The sequence below is a fragment of the Poecilia mexicana genome, unplaced genomic scaffold, assembly GCF_051168715.1.
Source record: "Poecilia mexicana isolate PSO_F unplaced genomic scaffold, ASM5116871v1 scaffold_19, whole genome shotgun sequence".
Classification (NCBI taxonomy): Eukaryota; Metazoa; Chordata; class Actinopteri; order Cyprinodontiformes; family Poeciliidae; genus Poecilia; species Poecilia mexicana.
The window spans coordinates 7940956-7963139 of NW_028263388.1; the positions used below are offsets into that span (position 1 = coordinate 7940956).

Genomic DNA, 22184 nt, shown 5'->3' on the forward strand with positions numbered 1-22184 from the left:
TGTGGTCTGAAAGGAGGAAAATGAGAGGAACTCGTATCAACCCGGAGCAGCTGTTATTACGCCACGGGAGATCTAAGATGCTCTAGGTTTCCATGGCGATAACCTAAACATTGCACAACATTGTAGAGATCGTGAGAATATCACTGATGCAGCAGTGATAACCAACCTGGACACCCTAAGAGTAGAAACAGCGGCCTACTTTAAATTAGGCTGAGATGCATCATCATGGATCCACTAGAGGGCAGTAATGAGCTATTTAGGACAATTTCTAATACTTTGACAATGTCTTTTACCCTTACAGGGGTGGGCAACTCCAGGCCTCGAGGGCCGGTCTCCTGCAACTTTTAGATGTATCTCTACTTCAACACACCTGAGTCAAACAATGAGGTCGTTAGCAGGACTCTTGAGAACTTGACTGCACTGAGGAGAAGATTCAGCTGTTGGATTCAAGTGTGTTGGACGAGGGAGACGTCCAAGAGTTGCAGGACATCGGCCCTCGAGGACCAGGATTGCCCACCCCTTCCTTAGAAGGATTATGAGATATGTGTGTGTTGTGTGCGTGTGTGTGTGTGTGTGTGTGTGCATGTGAAGGGTGTATGGCAGCACGCTGTAGGCTGGACAGAAGTGTATTGGCTGCAGGGAGAGAGCAAAGTAAATCCAGCAGCAAAGAGGAGTAAAATCAGCAGCAGCACGAGGCGCTCATCATCGACATCACATGCTAAGGGAAACAAAAGCCGTAACTGGAAGGTTAAGAGATTTGCTGCACCAAACATGCAGGCCGCATGCCACTCCAGGAGGAGGAAGAAGAGTCAGACATGAGCGAAGAGGAGGACAGAACGCTTTTACGGCACAGCAGACGGAGGATCGCCTGCCGTAGAGTACCTGGACAAAGACGTAAATGAAAGCCAGGGGGGCAATGACGACGGCGAAAATGGGCGTGCTGCTAATGATAACGATCATGGTGGAGAGGGAAACGAAGAAGGTCCCGAGGAACATGAGCACGGTGGACGGCAGCGCCTCGTCGATCACGTAGATGTCCTTGGAGAAGCGGTTGATGATGCGTCCTATGGGTGTGGTGTCAAAGAAAGACTGGGGTGTGTGAAGTTTGTTGTCGAGCAGGTTAGCGTGCAGCTTCTTGGCTGCGCCAATGTTCCCCATGGCTAGAGTGAAGGAAGAGATCATGACCAGGATACCTGGGAGGGGGTTGAACCACAGGAGAGGGAGAAGAAATGAAGGTGCAAGGTGGAGACACTGGCAGGTCGCTAGGAGAGGAGGTGCGGCAAACACCAGACTTCAGATCCACAGCCTCCTCCGTGCAAAAACTGCTTTCTGTCAAGCATAATGAAATCTCTCTGCACAAGAAAAACAACAAACTACCTGCAAATCAAACCATATCAGATTAATTTTCCAGCACCAAGAAGCTGTGTGGGTGGAAGTGACAAGCCGTAGCATGAACTCAAAGTGTCTATGCTCAATTTCAAGACAAATAATGAGAAAAGACAAGTTTAACTTTTTAAAAGATGCTTCGATAGTCAGTGTCTGGTTTCTTACCTTGTGTAATGCCCAGTGCTGCGTACACCCCCACCCTCATGTTAACGTTTTCCTTGGTCTGATTCGTCAACGAGTCACTGGTCCACTGGCTGAGCCAGATGTTGGCGCCGATGGCGGCGGCGCTCTGGCAGCCATAGAGCAAGCAAATGATGACCGACAGCACTAGTCCCACTGCCTTCGCGTACTCCAGGAACACTTTGGTTTTTACCTGTGTCAAATTCACAAATGTCAGCAGCAGGATGGTTTTATCAGCAGGTTTAACTAATTCAAGTTTAAGACCGTTTAAGACCATTATGAAAAAAATTTAAGACCTGTATCGGAAAGGAATTGTACAAAAGTGTCATATTTTCTATATTTTCTGATGCTCTCTACAGTCGTTACCCCCGTAGTTCATCCTTGTATGGGATGGCGACAGAAGACGAATGTTGTCCAGCAAACTGGCGATAAATTTGAACTTCCCCATAATAGACGCAAAAAAACTTAGCTAGCTGTCCAGCTACGTAACAAGAGTAAATTAGCAGCTTGTCACCGGTGGGGGCAACCTCCTCGAGTCACAGGATGCAATAAAGATGTCTGCAAGCAACTCAAACTTTTGCCTGAGAGAAAAGTCCTGCGAGAAAAAAAAGTATTTAACTAGCTAGCTAAATGTTAGCATGTTTTCTTTTCCTTTTTTTTTTTAAAGATTTAGTCATTTGGCTTGTTATATTTTAATGACGTCTTTGTTAAAAATTTGAAGAGAAAACATTATTGTGCTTCATAAATTTAGTACTACGCTTTGAATGTCATAACATTTAGTGACTAGTGTTTCAGCTGCTCTCTGCTCAGCTTTCCCCTATAGCTGTCTGGCTCACAGGTACGGTCATTATGAAGGCTAAAAAACTGTTTTTATAGGAACTTGTTGACTTGTAAATCATTACAAGCGCTACCTGGATAAAGGCAAACATCTGTACAGACTGATCAAGTAAATTACATTGAACTGCCTTATGGGGTGAGTTAGACATGAAGTTAGGAACTTCAGGGATCAAGGATATCTCTAATGTAAAGGGCGAAACATCTGAACCTGCTATTCATTTTTTAATTAACCAGCGTTTTACACAGACAAGTACAGAAACAAAAGCCAATGACCAAATTGCTTTAAAAAAATCTACAGCAACAGATTTGTTTTTGAAGTAAAATATTACTGACTTTGAAAGAAAAACTTTCACTTTAAAAGAATTGATGCAGTCCAAAACTAGAAAAAAACCCAGAACAAAATGTTCTCAACTGACCCGGCCCGTTTCTGCCGTCTCTGCCTGGATGAGTTTCTGGACCTCCTGGGGTTTCTTCTTCTCCTGAGCCTCTTGGTGCTTCTTTTGGCTCTGTCTCCTGACTGAGCGGCACCGGAAGTTCTCGCTGTCTCCTGACAAGATGCTGATCTGTCTGAAAACCAGAGAGCGGCCAACGGATTTAAGTCAATGGACATAAAAACAGAAAGGCTGTCTGATTCCAGTAGGATGCGGTTATGGAAGCTTTACTACTTCTAATTTCTCACACCTCATAAAATTTTTCTTTGCCTCATTAACTGTAGGTTCGTTGTCCACCATGTCCGTGTGGTGGTTGCTAAGGACGTCGTCGGGGAACAACTCGTCGTCTATTAACTCATCTGGGCAAACAGAAAGACAGCGTGAAACCAGCAAACTCAGCCGTTAAAGTCAGAAGGGATTGACGGGAAGACAGAGAAAGTGTTGCTCAACCGGTGGCCTCGTCTTCCTCCACGATGTCTTCCAGAGCGTAGTTCCTGAGAAACTCCGCGAAGGCCCCGTTCTGCTTGAGCAGCTCCTGGTAGGAGCCCATCTCCGACACCCGGCCTTCCACCATCACCACAATGTTGTCCACCTGCGGCAGGAAGCTGATGCCGTGCGTCACCAGGACGCGAGTCTTGGAAACAAACAAAGGAAATGAATCAATACCAATAAAAGAAACCCCAACGGACACACCTTTTATTCCAAACCCAAGTTCAGAGAAGTTTTCCACACAGATTCCCATCAGAGAAAACAGGCTCTTATCAAAGGCCAAGGATTTTGTTTACGACACAGAATGAGTCATTTACTGATAAAAGCTGATACGGCTTCCTCACTGGGAGAGCAATAGGATCCAACTTCCTCTCCCGAACGCTGCGGTGGTTTCTGTACCTGAGAGTTTCCTCACCTTGCCTTTCAACAAGCCCTCAGGGCCGATGAGGTTGTCGAAGATGTGCTTGGACACGTGGGCGTCCACAGCGGACAGCGGGTCGTCCAGGAGGTAGACCTCAGCGTCGCTGTACAGAGCTCGAGCCAGGCTGACCCTCTGCCTCTGACCGCCAGAGAGGTTGATGCCCTGCAGAGAGACAGGATGGCGTCATCTTCTGTCAAAGATGTTTTTTTTTTCTGTTTTATATGTCATCAAATCAGAAAACAAAAAATTAAAAACAAAACATTTTAGATTAAGAACACAAGACTTCCTCTAAGGAAGTGCTGGAAATGTGTTCATGCATGTGGGATTTTACGAAGTGTAATGAAAATTGTGATGCTATTGGTATGAAAATTTTATCTCTTTTTCTTAAATACCTCACTCAGATTAGAAGTATTCAGAAACCTTTACTCTTCTAAATAAAACCCAATGTGACCATTTCTCTTAAAGACATTATCTAATTAATAGATGTTTATTGAAGAGTTTAAAGAGAAACGCTATCGTACGAAGCCATAAGATGTCCCTCTTTTCAGTTTGCTTCAAGTTACATAGGAAAAAATGAATGTTTCGGCCAACACGCATAACCTTGAACACATGGTGGTGGCAGCATCATGGTGTGGGAAAGCAGCAAATCTGAAATAGTTTAACCCTTCATGACCCAAGTTTCAAATCTGCCTGGATATTTTTGCTTTTTTTAATTGTACGCAGTTCTTTATGAAAGTCATATGAGTAAATATATTTGCCCATTTATCCATAACAACTCAAACTTTCAATATCTAGCAAGTTATTTACGCAATTTAAATAAATATGGAAAAAAAGATTTCGAGTGAAACCCGATATTGTCTGGAAAGTGCAACGTCTCCCCTTTCAGAAACTGTTTTCAGGTAGAGCAAAGTGTGGCGCAATTACAGTTCTGCAAATGTGGCTGGATCATTAGCGCTCAGTTTGGTCTGGAAGGGTTAACAAAACACAACAATCCAGGAAGAAAACCCATTGGAGACCGCAGAAAGGCTTACAGTGGAAGAGTGGCCAAGTCAAAGTCCAGACCTTCCTTCAGTTGAGTATTCACACCACACTTTTCAGAACTTATTTCAGTATTTGAAAATGATGCATCCTCTTCCTTCCACTTCCCAACTACACACTGCTATGTGTTGGCCAACCACATAGACCTCCTGAATGCAGAAACATTCAGCGGGTAGGAATATTTTTTTCTTTTTTGTTGCTTTTCTACCTTTTCTCCGATCTCTGTCATGTCTCCTCCGGGCAGCACTTCCAGATCTGGCGTCAAGGCGCAGGCATCCAGAACACGGCGGTATTTGGACTCGTTGAAGCTCTTCCCAAACAGGATGTTGTCCCGCAGGGTGGCATTTTGTATCCACGCCTGCTGGGGAACGTAAGCCACCGACCCCTGAGAACAGAGTCAGATTTCTGTTAGTTCTCCCAGTTTTTTTTGTGTCCAGAGTGCGTGAAATGTTCACATTCTGAGTGTTAGGGATTCCAGCTGGCTGCACAAAATAAATCATTTGCAAATCGTTCCACTGTGTATGCAGTGCAAGCACTTGAAACCTGACACTATAAAGCCTAAACCCGACAATTTACGATCTACAAAGTGACGACCTGGAGCAGCTGCTGAACATCAAAGCTGCACTCATTTCTTTTTTTTTTTTTGATCTGTCTAATTATTTTTTAATCCGAGGTATAGCTGTCAAAATGCTGATCTTTTAGAAAACATTGAACTTTAGCTAAAAAAAAAAGTACAGATTTCTAACAGAGTTTGGTTTTTTTTTAAAAATCATACTTCACTGCTTCAGGTCATCAAATACATTTCAGGAAAAGACAAAGAACCTGAGCAAACAGAAATGTAATAAGTGATCATTTTATTCATTAAGGGGGAAAATATAATTGACCATGAATTATAGCCAATAACCACATCTGGGCATTAGTACTTACGGATTTTAGAATAAAGAAAATACTTAAACAAAACCTCTTTAACGCAGGTCTGTGCTGTATGTATAAAAGAAATAGAAAAATACTTTGAAAAATATAGTTTTCAAAGCATTTTCCAATAATTGGGAAAATATTACTGCACTATTAAACAGTTGAAATAGGATTGCTGAAAAAGTATCTGTTGGAAAAATATTAGTCATCATTTTTATAACCCCATATTTACTTATTGAATTATTACATTTAAAGTATTTGTTTTACTTAGCATCTTATTGTATTCATAGACTCAAAGAATCATTTATTACTTGCACCTGTTTAGGTTTATCATCTACTAATTTATTCTTTTTTTTTTGCATTCTGCTCTCATCACCAAGTTCACATCTGCCTGTGCAGAGTTCACTGTGACCTTCTGATGACCTTCTGACACTCCGACGTTGCAGAAAAGTATTGTTTCCTGTGTGTTCAAACTCAACGCAGCAAAGACACAGACTGTATAAGTGAGGTCGTTTCTGTTGAAGTGACGTTACTGGATTTGTAAACTCATCCCATTTTCTCCTGGGCAGAGAATCAGTCTCCAATTCAATTCTGTCTTGAATGCTCCTAATATTCATTTTTATAACAGAATCCTTGTTTTAAAAATTCCTGCACAAAAACCTATTCAAACTTGAAATTAAGTGTTGATTTTGAAAAGTTTGCACAATGATGCAACTGTAATCTGTGGGAAAGTATGAAAGATTTCATCGGGGCGAAAAATGTTTACTTTTAATTAATTCTTGTGGTGACAGAAATCATAAAAGTCTTTTGTTTCAGTCAAACAGAAACTCTTCAGTTTTTACAACAGTGAGTCACGTGTTCAACCCTTGTTGGGAAACGTTGCGGTAGGTTCATCTGCAATCTCGTAAAAAAAAGGGAGACGCTACTTTACAGGGTAAGTAATTCTCGGTGAAGTCGTACCCGAACAGAAACTTCGCCTTCCACTTTCTCCATGTCGCCCAGCAGCGCAGAGATCAGCGAGGACTTCCCACAGCCAACGTGACCCACCACTGCGACCAGGGAGCCCTGGGGCACCATCACGTTGATGCTAGCAACACACAGCAAACATGTCAGAGTCAGAAGAGTAGAAACACAGGACTTGTGAATGGATGTATCTGTGGCTGAGCGTGGCGTACTTGTCCAGAACAGGTTCATCTTCTTTGGCCCACGTGAATTTCCCGTTGACTACCGAGACGGCGAGCTCTGTTGAGTAACAACGGGATAAAAGACTTTCTTTTCAACAGCTTTCAACTAATGACAGACGAAAAAGCCTGAGTCATGTCACTGCTTTTTAGGTCCAGAGAGACTGGGTGAAAGGCGAGACGACTTTGCAGAAGGATTTCCCTTTTGGAAGAAGTCAAAAGAAACCCTGACAACGCCCTTTAAGTAAGGATTAAGCTTTGCTTTTACCTGAGCTGGTCTTTCTGTCCACGGAGTCTGGGTCCAACTCATCGTGACTCAGGAAATTTTGGATGCGCTTCAGCGACACGCTTGCCTGAGAAGCAGAAGAGAGACGTAAAGCTGCAGAAGAAAACGACGCAGGGAGGATGAGGAAGAGAAGAAGAGGGGGAGGAAAGGATACCTGCACGAGACTGCTGATCACTTGGGGGAGCATGTTCAGAGGAAATCGAAGGATGTTGAAAAGGGAGAGCGACACAAAGGCCTTCTCTGCGTCCAGAACGTTCTTCTCATCCACAGTGACGAACACGGCAAACGTCGTCAAGGCAACCTGGGTAAAGCAGCAAAACGTCAAGGCCTATTGTTGCACTATAGTAATGCAGCAGTTAGCATCATGTAAGCACATTATTTTACTTGTTTCAGAAAACAAAAAAACAAGTGCTTAAGGCATTAGTTTCTGCTTGCATTCAAAGATGACATGGGGCTCCTCAGGGCTACATGTTTGGTTACTTTAATTCAGTTTCTATTAGCCGACCCATTTTATATAGTATATCTCCTGCCATACATATGCTGCATTAATAAGGATTCCCTATATTATGTGGGGACTAAACGTCATTAGTATCCAGGGAAAATGTAATTTGCTTCATATTTATAATTAGAAAACTTGAAGAGGGAATAAATTAAAGGGAAGTAACTGCTTTTAAGACCTACTAGAAAGAATATATGTCAGAAAACAGGTATTTTAAAATCTCTATAAAATAAAACCAAAACTGACCAAAGTACTGATGCACCCAGAACCAGAATCTGATTAAAAATGCCAAAGTAGTCTAAACCAGTTTAACTTGAATTATTTATATCAAATCTCCTATTTAAGGTACTTGTGACATTTTTGGGGGCTCGTCTAGGATTTGGATCAGTCATCAGCTACTAAATTCTTTAACTATACAACATTATCAAGATGCAGCAACTTGGTAAAAGTTTAAAAACACAATTATAACAAAGATAAGTGATGACAGTCTCCTGCTAAAACAAATTGAAGAGGAAGGAGTTTCAGAAACAACATAAAAATTGACATTTTCGTCAAATTTTAAGTTAAAAAAGAGTAATGTGATCTTTTCATTCTTCTCACTTCTTACAATTAGTAAACAGTCAAACATTAAGAGCTTACAAGGAAAGGGGCACTGGTCCAGGCCATGGTGGAGAGTGCTCCCAGGTAGGCTGTTTTTCTGAGGACGATGAGCTCCTTCTGCCGGATAGCCAGGACCTTTTCTTTGAAGGAGTTCTCCCAGGCGTACAGCTTGAGGACTTTGATGCCGTTAAGGATCTCATTCATCAGCTTGATACGAGCGTCCTTGTGCTGCATCTGCTCCACCTGAGGATGACAAAACGGCATTGTTTTTATTGTGGATGTACAGCCCTAGAAATACCCACTATACATGAAAAAATAACAAGCTACCTTAAAATGTAAGGCAGATTTGGAGGATTCAATGACACACGGCAAGATTGTACATGTGATTTATATGTACGATGCAGAAACCAACTGGTTGGAAATTCAAAAATTCATATTGACCATAACAAAGTGCTGCCATGTTGAACTTCTTTGGCACAGACTGAGGGAAACAATTTTCAAGTAATTTTCTCCATCAGTCAGGTGTTGAAATTAGAGGAATGAGAAATATAAAAGGCTTTTAAAGGGAGACTGCATCTTCTTCGACCCAGACGTGTCATTTGAGCCACAGGAGAGCGAGACTTTGATCAGATAACAGGAAGGCTGAATAGACCACAGCAAAGGTGCAAGTTTTCTAAATCTCACAATATTGAAATAAACTGCCTTTTTAATCTCGGTGTTAAGGCAAGAAACTACATTGTCCTGGGAATCCATATGGAAACTGTTGTACTAATGTTAGCCTGCACTAATTGCTAAAATAACATCCTTAAGACTATTTAAAATTCAGCATAATTAGCATATCAGCAATGTTTTCAATTCCACATAGGATTAGTTTTATTACTTCCATTGAGATTGTTTCTTTTTCCAAACCTTCACTCCTGTTTTTTTATTATTATTGTTTCATCTTTTTCTGTGCAGCTGGGTTGATTTTAGTCAATATGTTTTTTTTTTACTTTGCTCTATTTAATTTCCATTTGGGATCAATAAAGTATTTTTGAAATTGAATTAAATTTAAATCAGTAGGTTGGAACTTTACAGAAACTTGAGGTCAGTTTCTGTAAAGATGTCTAATTGTCTAATTGGGGCATCTCTGTATCAGAAAGTTTAAGTCGGCTCAGCACTGGCACCCGGGCCTAATCCATCCACCCAGAGCCCAAAATGTTAGAACCTGTTATCTGTTCTGTAGTCTCGAGAAGATTCACTGTAAACAATTCGGAAGTGCTGCGTAATAATTACAAAAAGTACTAAACAAATACTCAAAATTAAATGAATCCCACACAGCTTCCCTTTCTGTACCTGATAGGCGCGCGTCTTCATGGCGATGACGGCATTAAAGGGGATGAGCATGATCATGACAGCCACACCAGCCAGCACAGATGGACCAAGGTTCTGCAAAATGTGAAAGAGACATCAACTTTCACAGTGCTGGGATTTTTAAATGTGGTTAAATTTGCTATAATGTCTGTGATGTGTACCTGCCAGAGGAAGTAGAGTGCCAGCATAATTTGCAGAGGAGCAGACCAGAGCATGTTGAGGAAGGTGGTGAGATCCATGAACCTCTGTGCGTCGACAGACATCAGATTCACGATTTCTCCCACCGTAGAGGAACGCTTGGCAGCATTCGTTATGACCAGAGACTGAAAAAAAAAAACAATAAAAAGTGGTGAGGAAAAATTAATACTCCTTAATGCAAAACTATTATTATTAAAACTGCTGCTTAGTCCACTCTGTTGACCGTTACACTTTCATTAATATCTTCAAAGCCAAAGCAGTGCAAACAGAAATTTTTACTCCACAAACCAGCACAAACACAGCTGAGTTGATTGACACCAACTTTGCTTGACCTTTCATGACCTCTGGAAACATTTACCAATATCTTTAAAATGATAGAAGCACAAACGTAGCACAGACATTTGCCACCCATTTTGTTAGATTTGAAGAAAGCGGGGTGGTGAACTGAGGTTTTAGAAAGTGACTGTCGGACGTGTACCTTCCTGTAGATGGCTCCTATGAGAGCGGTCCGGACGTTCATCCCTGTGACGAAGCAGTACTGAAAGTGCCGGTGGAGGATGAGAGTCTGCAGGATGGCTGTGAAGAACATGAGGAAGGCCAGCGTGTAACCCCACCAAACAGGGGCATCCTCCTGTTTGGTGAAGGAGATCAACATCCTGGAAAAGTAAAAAAAAAAAAAAAAATCAAAGTTACAAACAACCAAAGCGTTCAACAAAACTCCCTCATTAACGGGAGTGATTTCAGGTGTCCTGTGTCAAACGTTTGTACTGAAATGACTTAAGTTGATCAATTTGTACCAGGGGACAAATTATTATCAACTAAACCTCTTTATCTTTTTTGCAGCTGATGGAGGCTGCAAAGTTAAAAGAAACACCTTTTTCTTTCCAGAACTTTGACGAAGTGTAAATGATGAAGTCTCAGTTTTGTCATTTTCTTAGATTAATTCTTAGCATTTGAGCTATATGGAGGCACACTGTTCAACATCTGATTCTTTATGTGATATTATAAAAAAAATATAAAGATAAAAGGAAGACCCTGAATGACCTCCATAACTCTGGATATGAAAGCAGAGACTCTTCAGGTAGGAGACAGCTAATGTATTAGGGTGAAGGTAAACATTTGTCTTCCTCGCTGTCGTTATTTAGGAAAAAGAAATAACTTTGGTAATCCTTACTGACCTTTAACTGAATGAATGTAATTTAATTTATGTCAGGAAGTGAAAAGATTCTGAATTTTAAACAGTGTAAGTAAAAATCTTGTTTCAGCAAAACCTTCCTGACTACTGAAGTAAGCTAGCATGTCATCTTTCAGCTAACTTTTCAGATAGCCTGAAAAGGTTTTTACTGCAGCATGCTAGTCCATTTTAAACCAGTTAGCTTTTTTAACAGTGCTGTTTTAGCTCATTTTTCCTTCTGTTTCTTAATAGCTAGCCGACCAGGCACACTGCTCATCATTTTCATACTTTAAATTCTTTAGGGTGGTTGCGAGACTTTGGCTACTAGCAAAACTAGAGAAACAGGCGGTAACACTTTATTTGAAGGGGTGTGCATAAGACTGACATGACACCGTCATAAACATGACACAACACATGTCATGAACATGAAGAAGTCTTTACGAATGTTTATGACAGTTGTCATGAAGTGTCATTCGATAAATAATGACACTTTAATGCAAAGTTGCTCTAAGTCCATTAAGTTGCATTAAAAGTCCATTAAAAGTGCCAATGTTGCATGATTTTGTAAATTATGATAATTTAATGCAAATAAAGTGTTACCAAACAGGCAAACAACAGCAGCAGGATGCTTGTTGCCTGTCAAAGATACAATCAAGCCCTTACTGCCAGCCTGGGTTATTTGACTTGTTAGCAGGTGAGATTTAAACCTCGATAAGATCGGACAAAAGATTACCGGCTGTGGGTCAGAGAACATGTAGTTAAAAACTAGAGAGAAGTAGAAAAGGCATCTTGAATTTGTCTGACATACTTGACTAAACACACCAGCACACTTACAGTTTCATCACTACTTAATTTTTTATCCATTTTTAACAGAAGATTTTAGGATATGCAAGTAGAGTGCTGCATCTTGAAAACTCAAATTAAGACTTGAGGGTGTTTTGAACTCTCTGCCTGTGCTGCACAGAACAGATACGATTGGTATTAGTTAACAATCTTGAGTCATATGACAAAATGCATGGAGGGAAATTTGTTGGTGAGCAGCTATCATCTTATCTGACTGAAACTTGGAGATACGGCTTTACGGCTTTCACACAACATTTGCCTTAATCAAATTTCCACCCAGGGGCCATTAAGGGCCTGAAGAGGAAATCTATTTACATCTCAGACAAAGCTAGCACACAATTTTTTCTTAAAAGAAAGCAACCCTACTTTGGATAGATGCAAACGCAACATGGGAAAAAAAAAAAAAAAAGTGTTGGAAATAGTTGTTTTCAGAACTGGAACAAAGAGGGCTTTATTTGCTAACGTGTTGCAGCTGACGGAGACTCTAAACTTTATTATTTAATTTTTTCTTTACCTGAGCAGCTGGGGGTTGACGAAGGTGATGGAATCTTGCAGGAGCTTAAAGCCTGAGCCAATCAGAAAGTAGGGGCCAAACGCTTTGATGAGGGCGCGGAGGAAGGACGGCTGGTGGGGAGCCGCTTTCTGATTGGACAGCAGCACCTCCACTTCCTCCGGGCTGGTTTTGCCCTCCGCGGCTCCTCCTGACACGTGGTTTGTGGCCGATGGTTGCTGCTTAGCGTACGTCGCCTTGGTGGTCAGATTCTGTTCACTGCTGTCAGAGGGGTAGGAATAAAATTTTAAAAAGTACATGGAAACATCAAAATAGGGTTCATATGTCATTAAGGCCATGGTGACACACACTCAATAGTAGAGATCTATTTTATAATGAATAATTTCAACAATTAAAAAAAAAAATGTAATCACTCAGTGCCTCGACTATCCTCCAGGTTTTATAATATTCTTTTTTTTCTACTGAAACAATAGATTACAACCAATTCTCACTTTTTAGGGCAAAATTATTAAATTTTTTCCAGTTTAATCACTGATTCTTACAAAACAGCTTTAAACAAGCTATAAAGTCATGCAGGAAGCAACATATTGGGTATTTGCTAATATTGTTAATATCGGTATTTGTATTTGTTTTGTGTTTTTCTGTTTGCTTTTTTTTTCCTCATTATTTTTTTGAGGCCCCCACTTTGAAAAATCACTGTTGTAACTGATTGGAAAATAAACTCTCCTTGAAAGCATAATTATCTATCACTGACTGATCTGCAGTCTTGTTTGTGAAAAGGCCTAAAAATGAAACTATTTCAAACATTAAAAAAATATGGGTTTGTGTTTGTAGATAATTACACATCTGAAGGTGCTTTAGCCATAAAAATGCAGTGAAAAAGGAGCTGCTATAACTCTTTTTTAACGCGTCAATAATTATTTTAGCTCCAATTTCTACATTGTAAAACATTTTTATTAGTTATTTTGTCTCAGGATGAGATGGACACTTTTACCAGCGAGCAAGTTTCAACATGCAGCGGGAGCAAAGCATGAATAATCGTCCCGTCCAATCAACTGCACTTGTTTAAGTGGTGACCGTTAAATCCCTGAGCAGTCAGCTACAATACGGGGAATGAGTCAGCTTGTTAAAGAATATATAGTTATTTACATAAATACAACAAACCTATTCTAACACAAGCTTAGGGTGCAGAAAACCCTCCATTCGTCAACTAACCGTCGAGCTTCAGCTGAATACAAACAGGTTTGTGTGCAGCTCAAAGAATAAGACCAATCCAGCTTTGACATATCAATTTACGAGTTAATCTCAGTCCAGAATGAGACACACGGAAAAAAGTTGTGGCACTGAAACAGGAAACAGCCTCCAGGAGGCCAGAGTTCAGCAAACCTGTTATGCAGGTTTTCTTTTCTTTTATTTTTTTAAAGAGTAATTAAAAACGTAATAAAATTGTGCTCCAGGGCAAAGTAAAAAGCCAGAGCAATTGTAGCTGAAAACATGTTGCGGTGTAATTAGCTGAGCTATTAAATGATTTTTATTATGAATTAGCAACACAGATGCATCTAATTATCTTAAACTGAATCTTTTAGCACCCTTTTTTTTAAGCTTTATCTTTTCTTTTTACTCTTTAAATCTGACAAGTTGATGAGCTGGAAGAGGTTGTACATATTAGAGGAAGCCATCCCACTGTGTGGGTTACAGAAAGCGTGCTCAGAGTTTCACTTGTGCAGCTCAAAGACCATGCAGAAAGAGACCCATCTTCTAACACAACATCCTCTGCTCTCTGTGGTCTAACAGGGAGGCAAAAAGCAACACGACTCAGCTGCACCAATTATGCACAATTATAAAGGTTTCAAAAGGTTTTTACAGCTGCACATCTGAAAAGTCTGGCGTGCATTTTGTGTTTAAAGCAATTAGGTTTTTCGGGAAAGGAGCTTTGCACATGAAGAAGTTGCTCCGTCCGTATTTGAAAAGTAATTTAGGGTCAGACAGGCTCAAGGGAGAGAAAAAAAATAGTTAATTTAATTTGACTTATAAGAAGACATCTTTCCCATGTTATAAGTGAAAATCTGCCAGTGGAACCAAAATGTTTTCATTATTATTGAGGAATTAATTACTGAATTACTTGTTGGTTAGTTTAGTTTTATTTCAAGTGTACTAAGACATTTGAGCAGGAAACTCAACCAAAATCACTTGGTGAGGTTTTGTGTTTTTGCAGTGCAGTTTCCTGCAGAAACCTGCAAAGGTTTCACCAACTCAAAGACTTTCAAAGACCTTTTTAAGACCATCATGAATTAGATTTAAGACCAGTATCACGACAGATACTTACACAGAAAATCACAAAATTTATATACAAGTCTGAAGCTTCTTGGCACAGAACGCACATAGCATCAAATGAGTTGGCAACAGAAGTGGAGCCAGTGGCAGAGACAAACGTCGTCTGGGCAACAGGCGGTAAATTTACACTTTCCGATGATGGATGTAAAAAAAAAAAAGCTAGCTAGCCAACAAGGGTATAGTCAGTGGTAGCTTCCACCGCCTCGAGTCACAAAACCCAATGAAGATGTCTGAGTGCGACTCAAACTTTTGCCTGATAGAAAAGTTCCACGATAAATATAAATTTCATCAAATATATAAGATATAATAGACCAGCCACAACCAAATTTAAGACCTGTGATTAGTGTATTTAAGACCAACTTACAAATTTTCTAATGAATTTAAGACACTTTAAGTCCTTAATTTTATATACATTAATTTAGGACTTAAGACTTTTTAAGGGTAGATTGTATTTAAATGTATTTTAATACAAATGCAAGCCACATGTGTCATATTATGTGTGTAAAATTAAAAAATGAAATTATGCTTGGTCTATCACATAAAACATTAAAAGACATTTAAGTTTGTAGTTGTGGCTTGACGAATGTCTGAAGCTATTCAGACATTTTTCTAGATAACTTTAGACATTAGGCAGCATTTTTACAGGTAGAAAATAATGAGTTGCAGACACGGTAGAGCTATTTTTCAGTTCAATCTGACATTTTAAACACTCTCAGATTGAGCTAGACTTTATTTTTGAAAGTTTTCATTGTTGGCAAACTTTCTTTTTTAATGAGTAGCAAAGACTGAATGAAAGCCCTAACTCGTACCTCTTGACCTTGGTTTGCTCCTTCTCCCACTCCTTCAGGAGTTTTGGCACCATCGTCTTGGAGCTGTCGCGCTGGTTCAGCGACCACAAGTCTTTGGCTTCAAGGGGCATTTTGTAACCTTTGATGGCCAAGCTGGGAGAGAGAAAAAGCAGTTGAATTCAATCAATCACATACAGGACTACATTCAAGTGAAAAACTTCAGTAGCCTCAGTTTTTATGAATCTAATTTCTGTTTCAGTGATTAGCTCCAGACTTCAGAGCAAGCCTGGGATGCTTACTGGTTTCTAGACTCACTAAGGTCTGGAAAAGTTGTGGTTTTAAATGCTTTTCTGCTGCTCCATCTGTTGCTGCACACTGTCACTCAGCTCTCGTGGCTGAACGAGAACTACAACATGGTTCTCTGGTGCACAAAAAACAAAAAAAATAAAAAAATAAAAAAGCAACTTTGATATGGAAACTAAAAGATCGCCTCTAAACACTCTTATTGGGATAACATCATTTTATAAATATGATGTTATGCACTTGTGTTTTAAATTAGTTTGATACGTCACATTTCTACTAATTGAGAAAAATTTGGTTCAAAGTTGGGTTTTTCTGGAAACTTGAAATATCTTCCACATGAAAAGTTTAAAGTTATTGGAAATAATTTCCTGGCTACAAAACAGCAGCACATAAACGAGCACAGAAATTGCTTTAACAGTTTCTCCAGGTTTCACCAACTCAAATTTCAGACTTTTTAAGACCATAAGAATGGAATTTAAGACCTGCAGATAAAACGTACAAATGTCGTCCATTCAACTGGCTATCAAGGATGTGTTAGCAGCTAGTTATACGGTAGCTTCAACCGTCCTGAGTCACAAAATGTAATGACGTCTGCACGCAACTCAAACCTTTGCCTGACAGAAAAGTCCTATGAGAAAATAAAATTAAGCAGAATACAAGAGATTAAATAGTTCTGTTAAAACCTGTGATTAATATATTAAAGGACAACTCACATTTTTTAAAATAAATTTCAGACATTTCAAGGCCTTGATTTTAGATCTATGAATTTAAGACTTTTTAAGAATGCCCCATTTAACCAGTTCTGCCACAGAGAGTCCAGTGTTGTCTCCATTTGCAGGTCCTCCCCGTTTTTCATAACCCCTTCAGAAGTGGTACCAGCCAGACCAAGCTGTGTACTGCATGTGTTGTCTTGGTTAGGTTTTAATCTTATCAACTCAGCATTTCTGGCTTTTTATCTTTAAGATGAAATGAAATATCCGGCTTTATTTGAATCAACAATGATAACAGCCACACGGAAGATGACATGCAATGTCAATTTAAGTTTCCACCATCAATCTGATCTCCTATGCGGTCGTGTTCTAGCGCATATCAGGCTAGATGTAACAAATGAAAAATGCATAATAAAAGTTGAAAACACTTCATGGGTTTTGCTGGCTTTTCAATAGCCAGAAAAACACAGTCAGTGTGTTTTTCTGAAGTTAGGTGAAACTTCAGCCAAGTTTCACCCAATTTCAGAAAAACAGCCAGTGGAGACACACCCAGCTTGGCTGAAACTGAACCAAACATTAACCTGCTAGACTGAGACTCGGTAATGAAGAAGTGGCCTTAGATGCTCCTGCAAGCCAAGAGTTTTACAGGAAAAATGCCTCGTTAATTTATGTGGTTTACCAAATAATGTTCTCCCTACCACCAAGACAGACGGTTTAGGCACAGACCTATAAAACCAACGCACAGAAATCAAAGGGAACTGTTCTTTCACACAGAAAAACACCAGTGCAAACTGCATATTGAAAGTGGGAAGAGAAACCTTTTCTTGTAATACTGATGTCCTCCCACTCAGTCTTTGACACAGAGCAGAGCCTCAATGTCATCTGAGGTCATCTGAGTGACGAGAATCAGAGTATAGAAACTAAAGGAGGCTCAGAGTTTCATTCACTCTATGTGGGTCACAACTCATTACACACAAGGTTTGCAGCAGTCATTCGAGTCTTCAGTTTTTCATATTTCATAATTTTCTGATTTTTATGCTAAATGATTTATTAGGTTAGACCGGAGGTGTTTAAACGTTTTGCCAGAAAGTCCAGAATCGTTAAGTTGCATTATAAATGACCATTATCAATGACATTTAAGACCCGTATTTCCACAGAAATGTATTAACATCTAACTGGTGATAAATTTGCACTTACTCATGAAAAATGCAAAAGGCTAGCTGGATAGCTAGCAGTGGATTATTGGTACACTCAAATGTCTGCAGATGTCTGAGTGCAACTCAAACTTTTGCCTGACAGAAAAATCCCGAAAGAAAAACAGATTTTTTTCCCCCATCTATGTAGAATATACAAGATGACTACATTTAAGACCTGTGACAAACATATTAAATTTTGTTTCAAAAATGAATTCAAGATGTTTTAAGGCCTTGATTTTAGATACATAAATTTAAGACTTTTTAAGGACGTGTCAACACTAATAATACTTTCTAAAGCTTGGTAGTTATGGGCTGTGTGTTTTTCAGCATGAATGAGAAGTCAGTCAAGGAATAGACGACTGGTATTTTTAACCCACTGAGAAGTCGACAAACTGATCAATTACAAGACATAATATGGCGTCACAATCGGTCAGAAAAGTTATTATGATAATAAATTTTATATAGTGGTTGATAAAACTCTTTAAAACCTCTAAACTGTTGAATTTTTTTCTTCAGTCCCCCATAGAAACCAATAGAATTAGTCCAGAAAAAGATATGAGAAATTAATTATATTGTACTGTTACATTAAAGTTTGTCTGTATTTCTCCTTCTTTAGCAAATTAACAAGTTGCCAATCTGAATTTAGATATTTCAACACAGTTTCACTCAGCAGCAGCTTGGTTTTTAACTTGGATTTGTTAAAAACCAAGCTGCTGCTCTTTGAAACGGAGAAAAGCTAAATAAATAAAGCTAAAATATTCAACCTTTTATTTTCCAATTCTGAAATATTGTAGTTACGATAGATAGCAGTGTCATCATAAAATCGTATCACAAAAACCAAAAAGAATCAGCGGCCCACCTTGTGAACCACCAGAAGGTCACGGTGGACAGAAAGCCTGCTGTAGTTTCAGGGCACGGATTCTGAGGAGAAATCAAAAGAGAAACTCAAGTCAGGGCAGTTAAATATATATATAAGACATATAACTTTGCTGCATACTGCTGCAAAGTGTGGGACTCACAGGGTCAGTGACCACATTGGAGAAGAGAGGAGGTTTCTCATTCAAGCAGCAGAGGATGAGCTCCAGGAGGATCAGGCCAAAGTAGAAGTAGAAGGAGGTGAAGCGCAGCTTGTCCGGAATGCCGTCCTGAAATGCACAAAAAAAAGGAAAAAGAAATACTGTGAATTATTTATCCAGGATAAAAGAAGCTTAGTCTGATTTAACTTCAGACAGAGAGAAAAAAATGTGTTTGTGTCTTTATGTTACGTGTATGAAAATCTCTGGTTAGTAACCAAGTTTCCAAATTTGGGCGTTTAGTCAAACGTTAGATTCCACTTTATTACAAAACTGTGCAGCTTCAATATCAAGCATTTCAAAGGACTTCATTCAGAAACCAATCACTTTCCAAATCTTGAAAACGCCAAATTGAAATTTAAGGATTTCAAACACCTGTAGGAATCCCATAGTAAACTTTAATTTTCCACGTAACACTTCACACTGGAAGACATCTTAAATATCCAAAATAAAAACAACAAATAGAAGAGAAATAAAATTAAAAAAAAACATGCAACCAAAACTTCAAATAAAGCAGAATTTGAAATCTCTGCATTTCAAAAAATATGAAACATTTTCATTTATCGTGTGATTAATTGCTCAAGTTTCCCCCCAGAAAACTTACCAAGTCTGGTGGTTGGATGCATTCATCCAGCGGCCCGTCGAGTTTCTGAGTTAAAAAATGTTTAAAGTCGACGGGAAATGTGAAAGTATCTCTTGATAATTATGTGATTTTGAAAGATTAGAAGATTAATACCTGAACATCAACTATAAAGACTCTCTAAAATGCTAACATTATAAAGAGAGTTAAATAAATAAGCAATGCTAAGCCTGGTGGGGGCACAAGTAAAGTCTGATGGCCCACCAGGCTTATGATACACTGAGGGAAACCCTGACTGATTAATTGCTTATTGCCACAGAATTAACTGGTTGAAAAAAGGCCTCAGACAAATCAACCAAAAACAAAAGTCGCGTGAAAGCGAAACGACGGTGTCCCATTACTGTTTTTAATGTAAAGCTGCTTCAAAGCCACAGTACGTGTTGAGCAGCTTACTGATGATTCATCAGAGCAGACAGCCTGAATAATGCATGTGTCACTCTATACCAGTGGTTCTTAACCAGGGTTCGATCGAACCCCAGGGGTTCGATGAGTCGGTCTCAGGGGTTCGGTGGAGCCAATGCCGTGGAGGTAAAGACACACTGTGTAAAGTCATGATGACGCCCCGCTTTGCCATCATTTGCTGCAGAGGATCACGTTACATTGCTGAGCCAATAAGTGCTGCGGAGGAGCACTGATTGAAGGAGCTCCACTCTCAGCATGGATTTTAACTTGTGTCTTTAATTACTTCAGCAAAACTCACAGTTTTTACCAAATTCTATAGTCTAAATCTGCTCCTTAGTCGCATCTTTTCAGGGTTGCTACTGCCTCTAGTGGCGTGGGGGTGGTAACACAGCTAATATAATTACATTACTAAATCAGAGTACCGCAACGTATTTTGTGTGTCGGGGGGGTGGGGGGGTGGGGGGTGGGGTGGAATAAGAAGGGTTCGGTGAATGTGCATATGCAACTGGGGGGTTCGGTACCTCAAAAAAGGTTAAGAACCACTGCTCTATACAGACAAGAGCAGCAACAAAATACAACATTCTGCATCTTATAGACATTTCAAAGTGACTAATAAGTTTATAATAAGCTTCAGTCTAGGTATCAAAATTAAAATGAAAACATTTTATTCTTCCAATAATCAATAAATATGTTTAGCAGCAATAGAAATATATACTTTAGTTTTAATTACAATCTATTATTATTTCATGTCATACACTTTTTTGAAAGTACAGCTTTTTTTTTTTACCAGCCTCCTATGGAAATCTCACAGCGGCCCATATTTGTTTTCCTGCATACGTCAGAATGAGAATATTAACCTTATAAAGAGGTTAGCTGGGGGTAAAGCCTCTTCTTATTATGGAGCTTAATCCAATAGCTCGGGTATTTAAACACGAGCTCAAACCTTCACACAAAAAGCAAGCGGCGATGCCGGAGAGAGCAGAGGAGCAAAGCCTCCTGCAGTGCGAACAACGCTGACCTGGAAAACGCCTACGCTGCACCGACTCATGCTTTATGACCCGTAAATGAACATTTAGCTGCGACGCTGTGTCACTGCAGAGTCAAACTTTGAGTCTGGTTTCGGAGGATTTTTTTTCGGGGCCCCAAAGCGGTTAGACCATGTTTAAAATCGTCTGTTTCTCTCCTGATCGGGGATTGTGCTCATCAGTCAGAAGAGAGACTTGAATCATAAACGACCTCTTAGATGTTAGAACGGGTGATGACTCAAATGTTTACCGTTTATGTCATCTAGTAAGAAGTGCTTACATTCCTAAAAGTAGCATCATCTTCAGCCGTGTGCATCAAACGGGTTTCTGTCCATATAAAGAATGAAGATGAAGATGTGGTGGGTGAAAATCTTCATTTGCTACACTGGTTTTCTATTGTTTTGTATTGGTTCTCAGCATTTTTACTTCTTTCTTAGCTAGCATGTTGGTTTTAACCAAAGTCATAAACGCTGGAAAAGTTGTACGACTGTGAGAAAATGTAATCTGGTGAAAATCTGGGTCCTAAAACTCTTCACACAGGGAGACCAATAATCCTGAAAGTCTTTTTTTTGTTGTTATTGTTTTTATTGCATCATCTCATTCCAAAATAGTTGGAGAAAACGGCACACAGAGCTCTGTGAGTAAAGTGCCATATATATAAAAAACATTTGTTTTGGCATGTTACATTTAGAAAAGGTGGTGGCAGCATCATGCTGAGGGGTTGCTTTATTTAAACAGAGAAACTGAGACTTGACGATTGATGTTCACAGACGCTCTTCATCTAATCTCACTGCAGTATTTAACTTTATTTTTTTATTTTTCAAAAAATGCTTTACATGTTGCTTAAATGTGTCACATAACATAACATGAAACTAATAATCTGTGGGGAAAAAAATCAAGCCCTTCCACCTCCTCCTACGGCCATCTGCAGAAACACACCTAGCCAGAAACAACCAATCAGAACCAGGAGGAGGGTCTTAGCGCTGTCAATCATCCTACTGTATTCCCAAGAACATATCCCACAATGTACAGCGATATTTTAAATATCTCTGCATTCAGATGAGGCTCATTCGACAGATTAAAAGTATCTTTTGAAAATAACAACCTTTATTTGGGTTTTTAGCAGTTAAATGTCATGTAAGCCTGTGGCGACAAATCATTTAATCACGTAAAAAATTAAAACAAGCTCAATAACTTCTACTTGTGTGATTGTTTTTCTATAAAGGCTTTAAAACATCTGTGTGTGATGACTCTATGTAAAGTGTTTCACTTAGTAATAAAGTTCCTAAAATAATAGAACTGTTGAATATTTACATTTATTGAATGGGCCTGTAAGCTTGTGGCTTTAATAAAACACAAATGTAAAAAAAC

At 39.4% G+C, this 22184-nt stretch overlaps 1 protein-coding gene across 3 annotated transcripts in view; it reads right to left on the reverse strand.

Moving 5' to 3' along the window:
- abcc3 (ATP-binding cassette, sub-family C (CFTR/MRP), member 3) overlaps window positions 1–22184 on the reverse strand; it is a 60278-nt gene that overhangs the window by 15059 nt on the left and 23035 nt on the right. Inside the window, exons 5-23 of one of the 3 annotated variants that reach the window (XM_088000916.1) lie at window positions 18693–18818; window positions 18533–18594; window positions 15486–15617; window positions 12346–12603; window positions 10293–10470; window positions 9778–9939; window positions 9599–9691; window positions 8303–8506; window positions 7319–7465; window positions 7147–7231; window positions 6873–6939; window positions 6658–6784; window positions 4991–5167; window positions 3739–3906; window positions 3285–3468; window positions 3085–3193; window positions 2820–2970; window positions 1552–1759; window positions 883–1193 (exon numbers count right to left, since the gene is read on the reverse strand). In XM_088000916.1, the coding sequence (XP_087857042.1) occupies window positions 883–1193; window positions 1552–1759; window positions 2820–2970; window positions 3085–3193; window positions 3285–3468; window positions 3739–3906; window positions 4991–5167; window positions 6658–6784; window positions 6873–6939; window positions 7147–7231; window positions 7319–7465; window positions 8303–8506; window positions 9599–9691; window positions 9778–9939; window positions 10293–10470; window positions 12346–12603; window positions 15486–15617; window positions 18533–18594; window positions 18693–18818 (2949 nt within the window). The remainder of the gene's footprint in view (window positions 1–882; window positions 1194–1551; window positions 1760–2819; window positions 2971–3084; window positions 3194–3284; window positions 3469–3738; window positions 3907–4990; window positions 5168–6657; window positions 6785–6872; window positions 6940–7146; window positions 7232–7318; window positions 7466–8302; window positions 8507–9598; window positions 9692–9777; window positions 9940–10292; window positions 10471–12345; window positions 12604–15485; window positions 15618–18532; window positions 18595–18692; window positions 18819–22184) is intronic. The other 2 variants (XM_088000917.1, XM_088000915.1) reach the window with 2 other exon arrangements.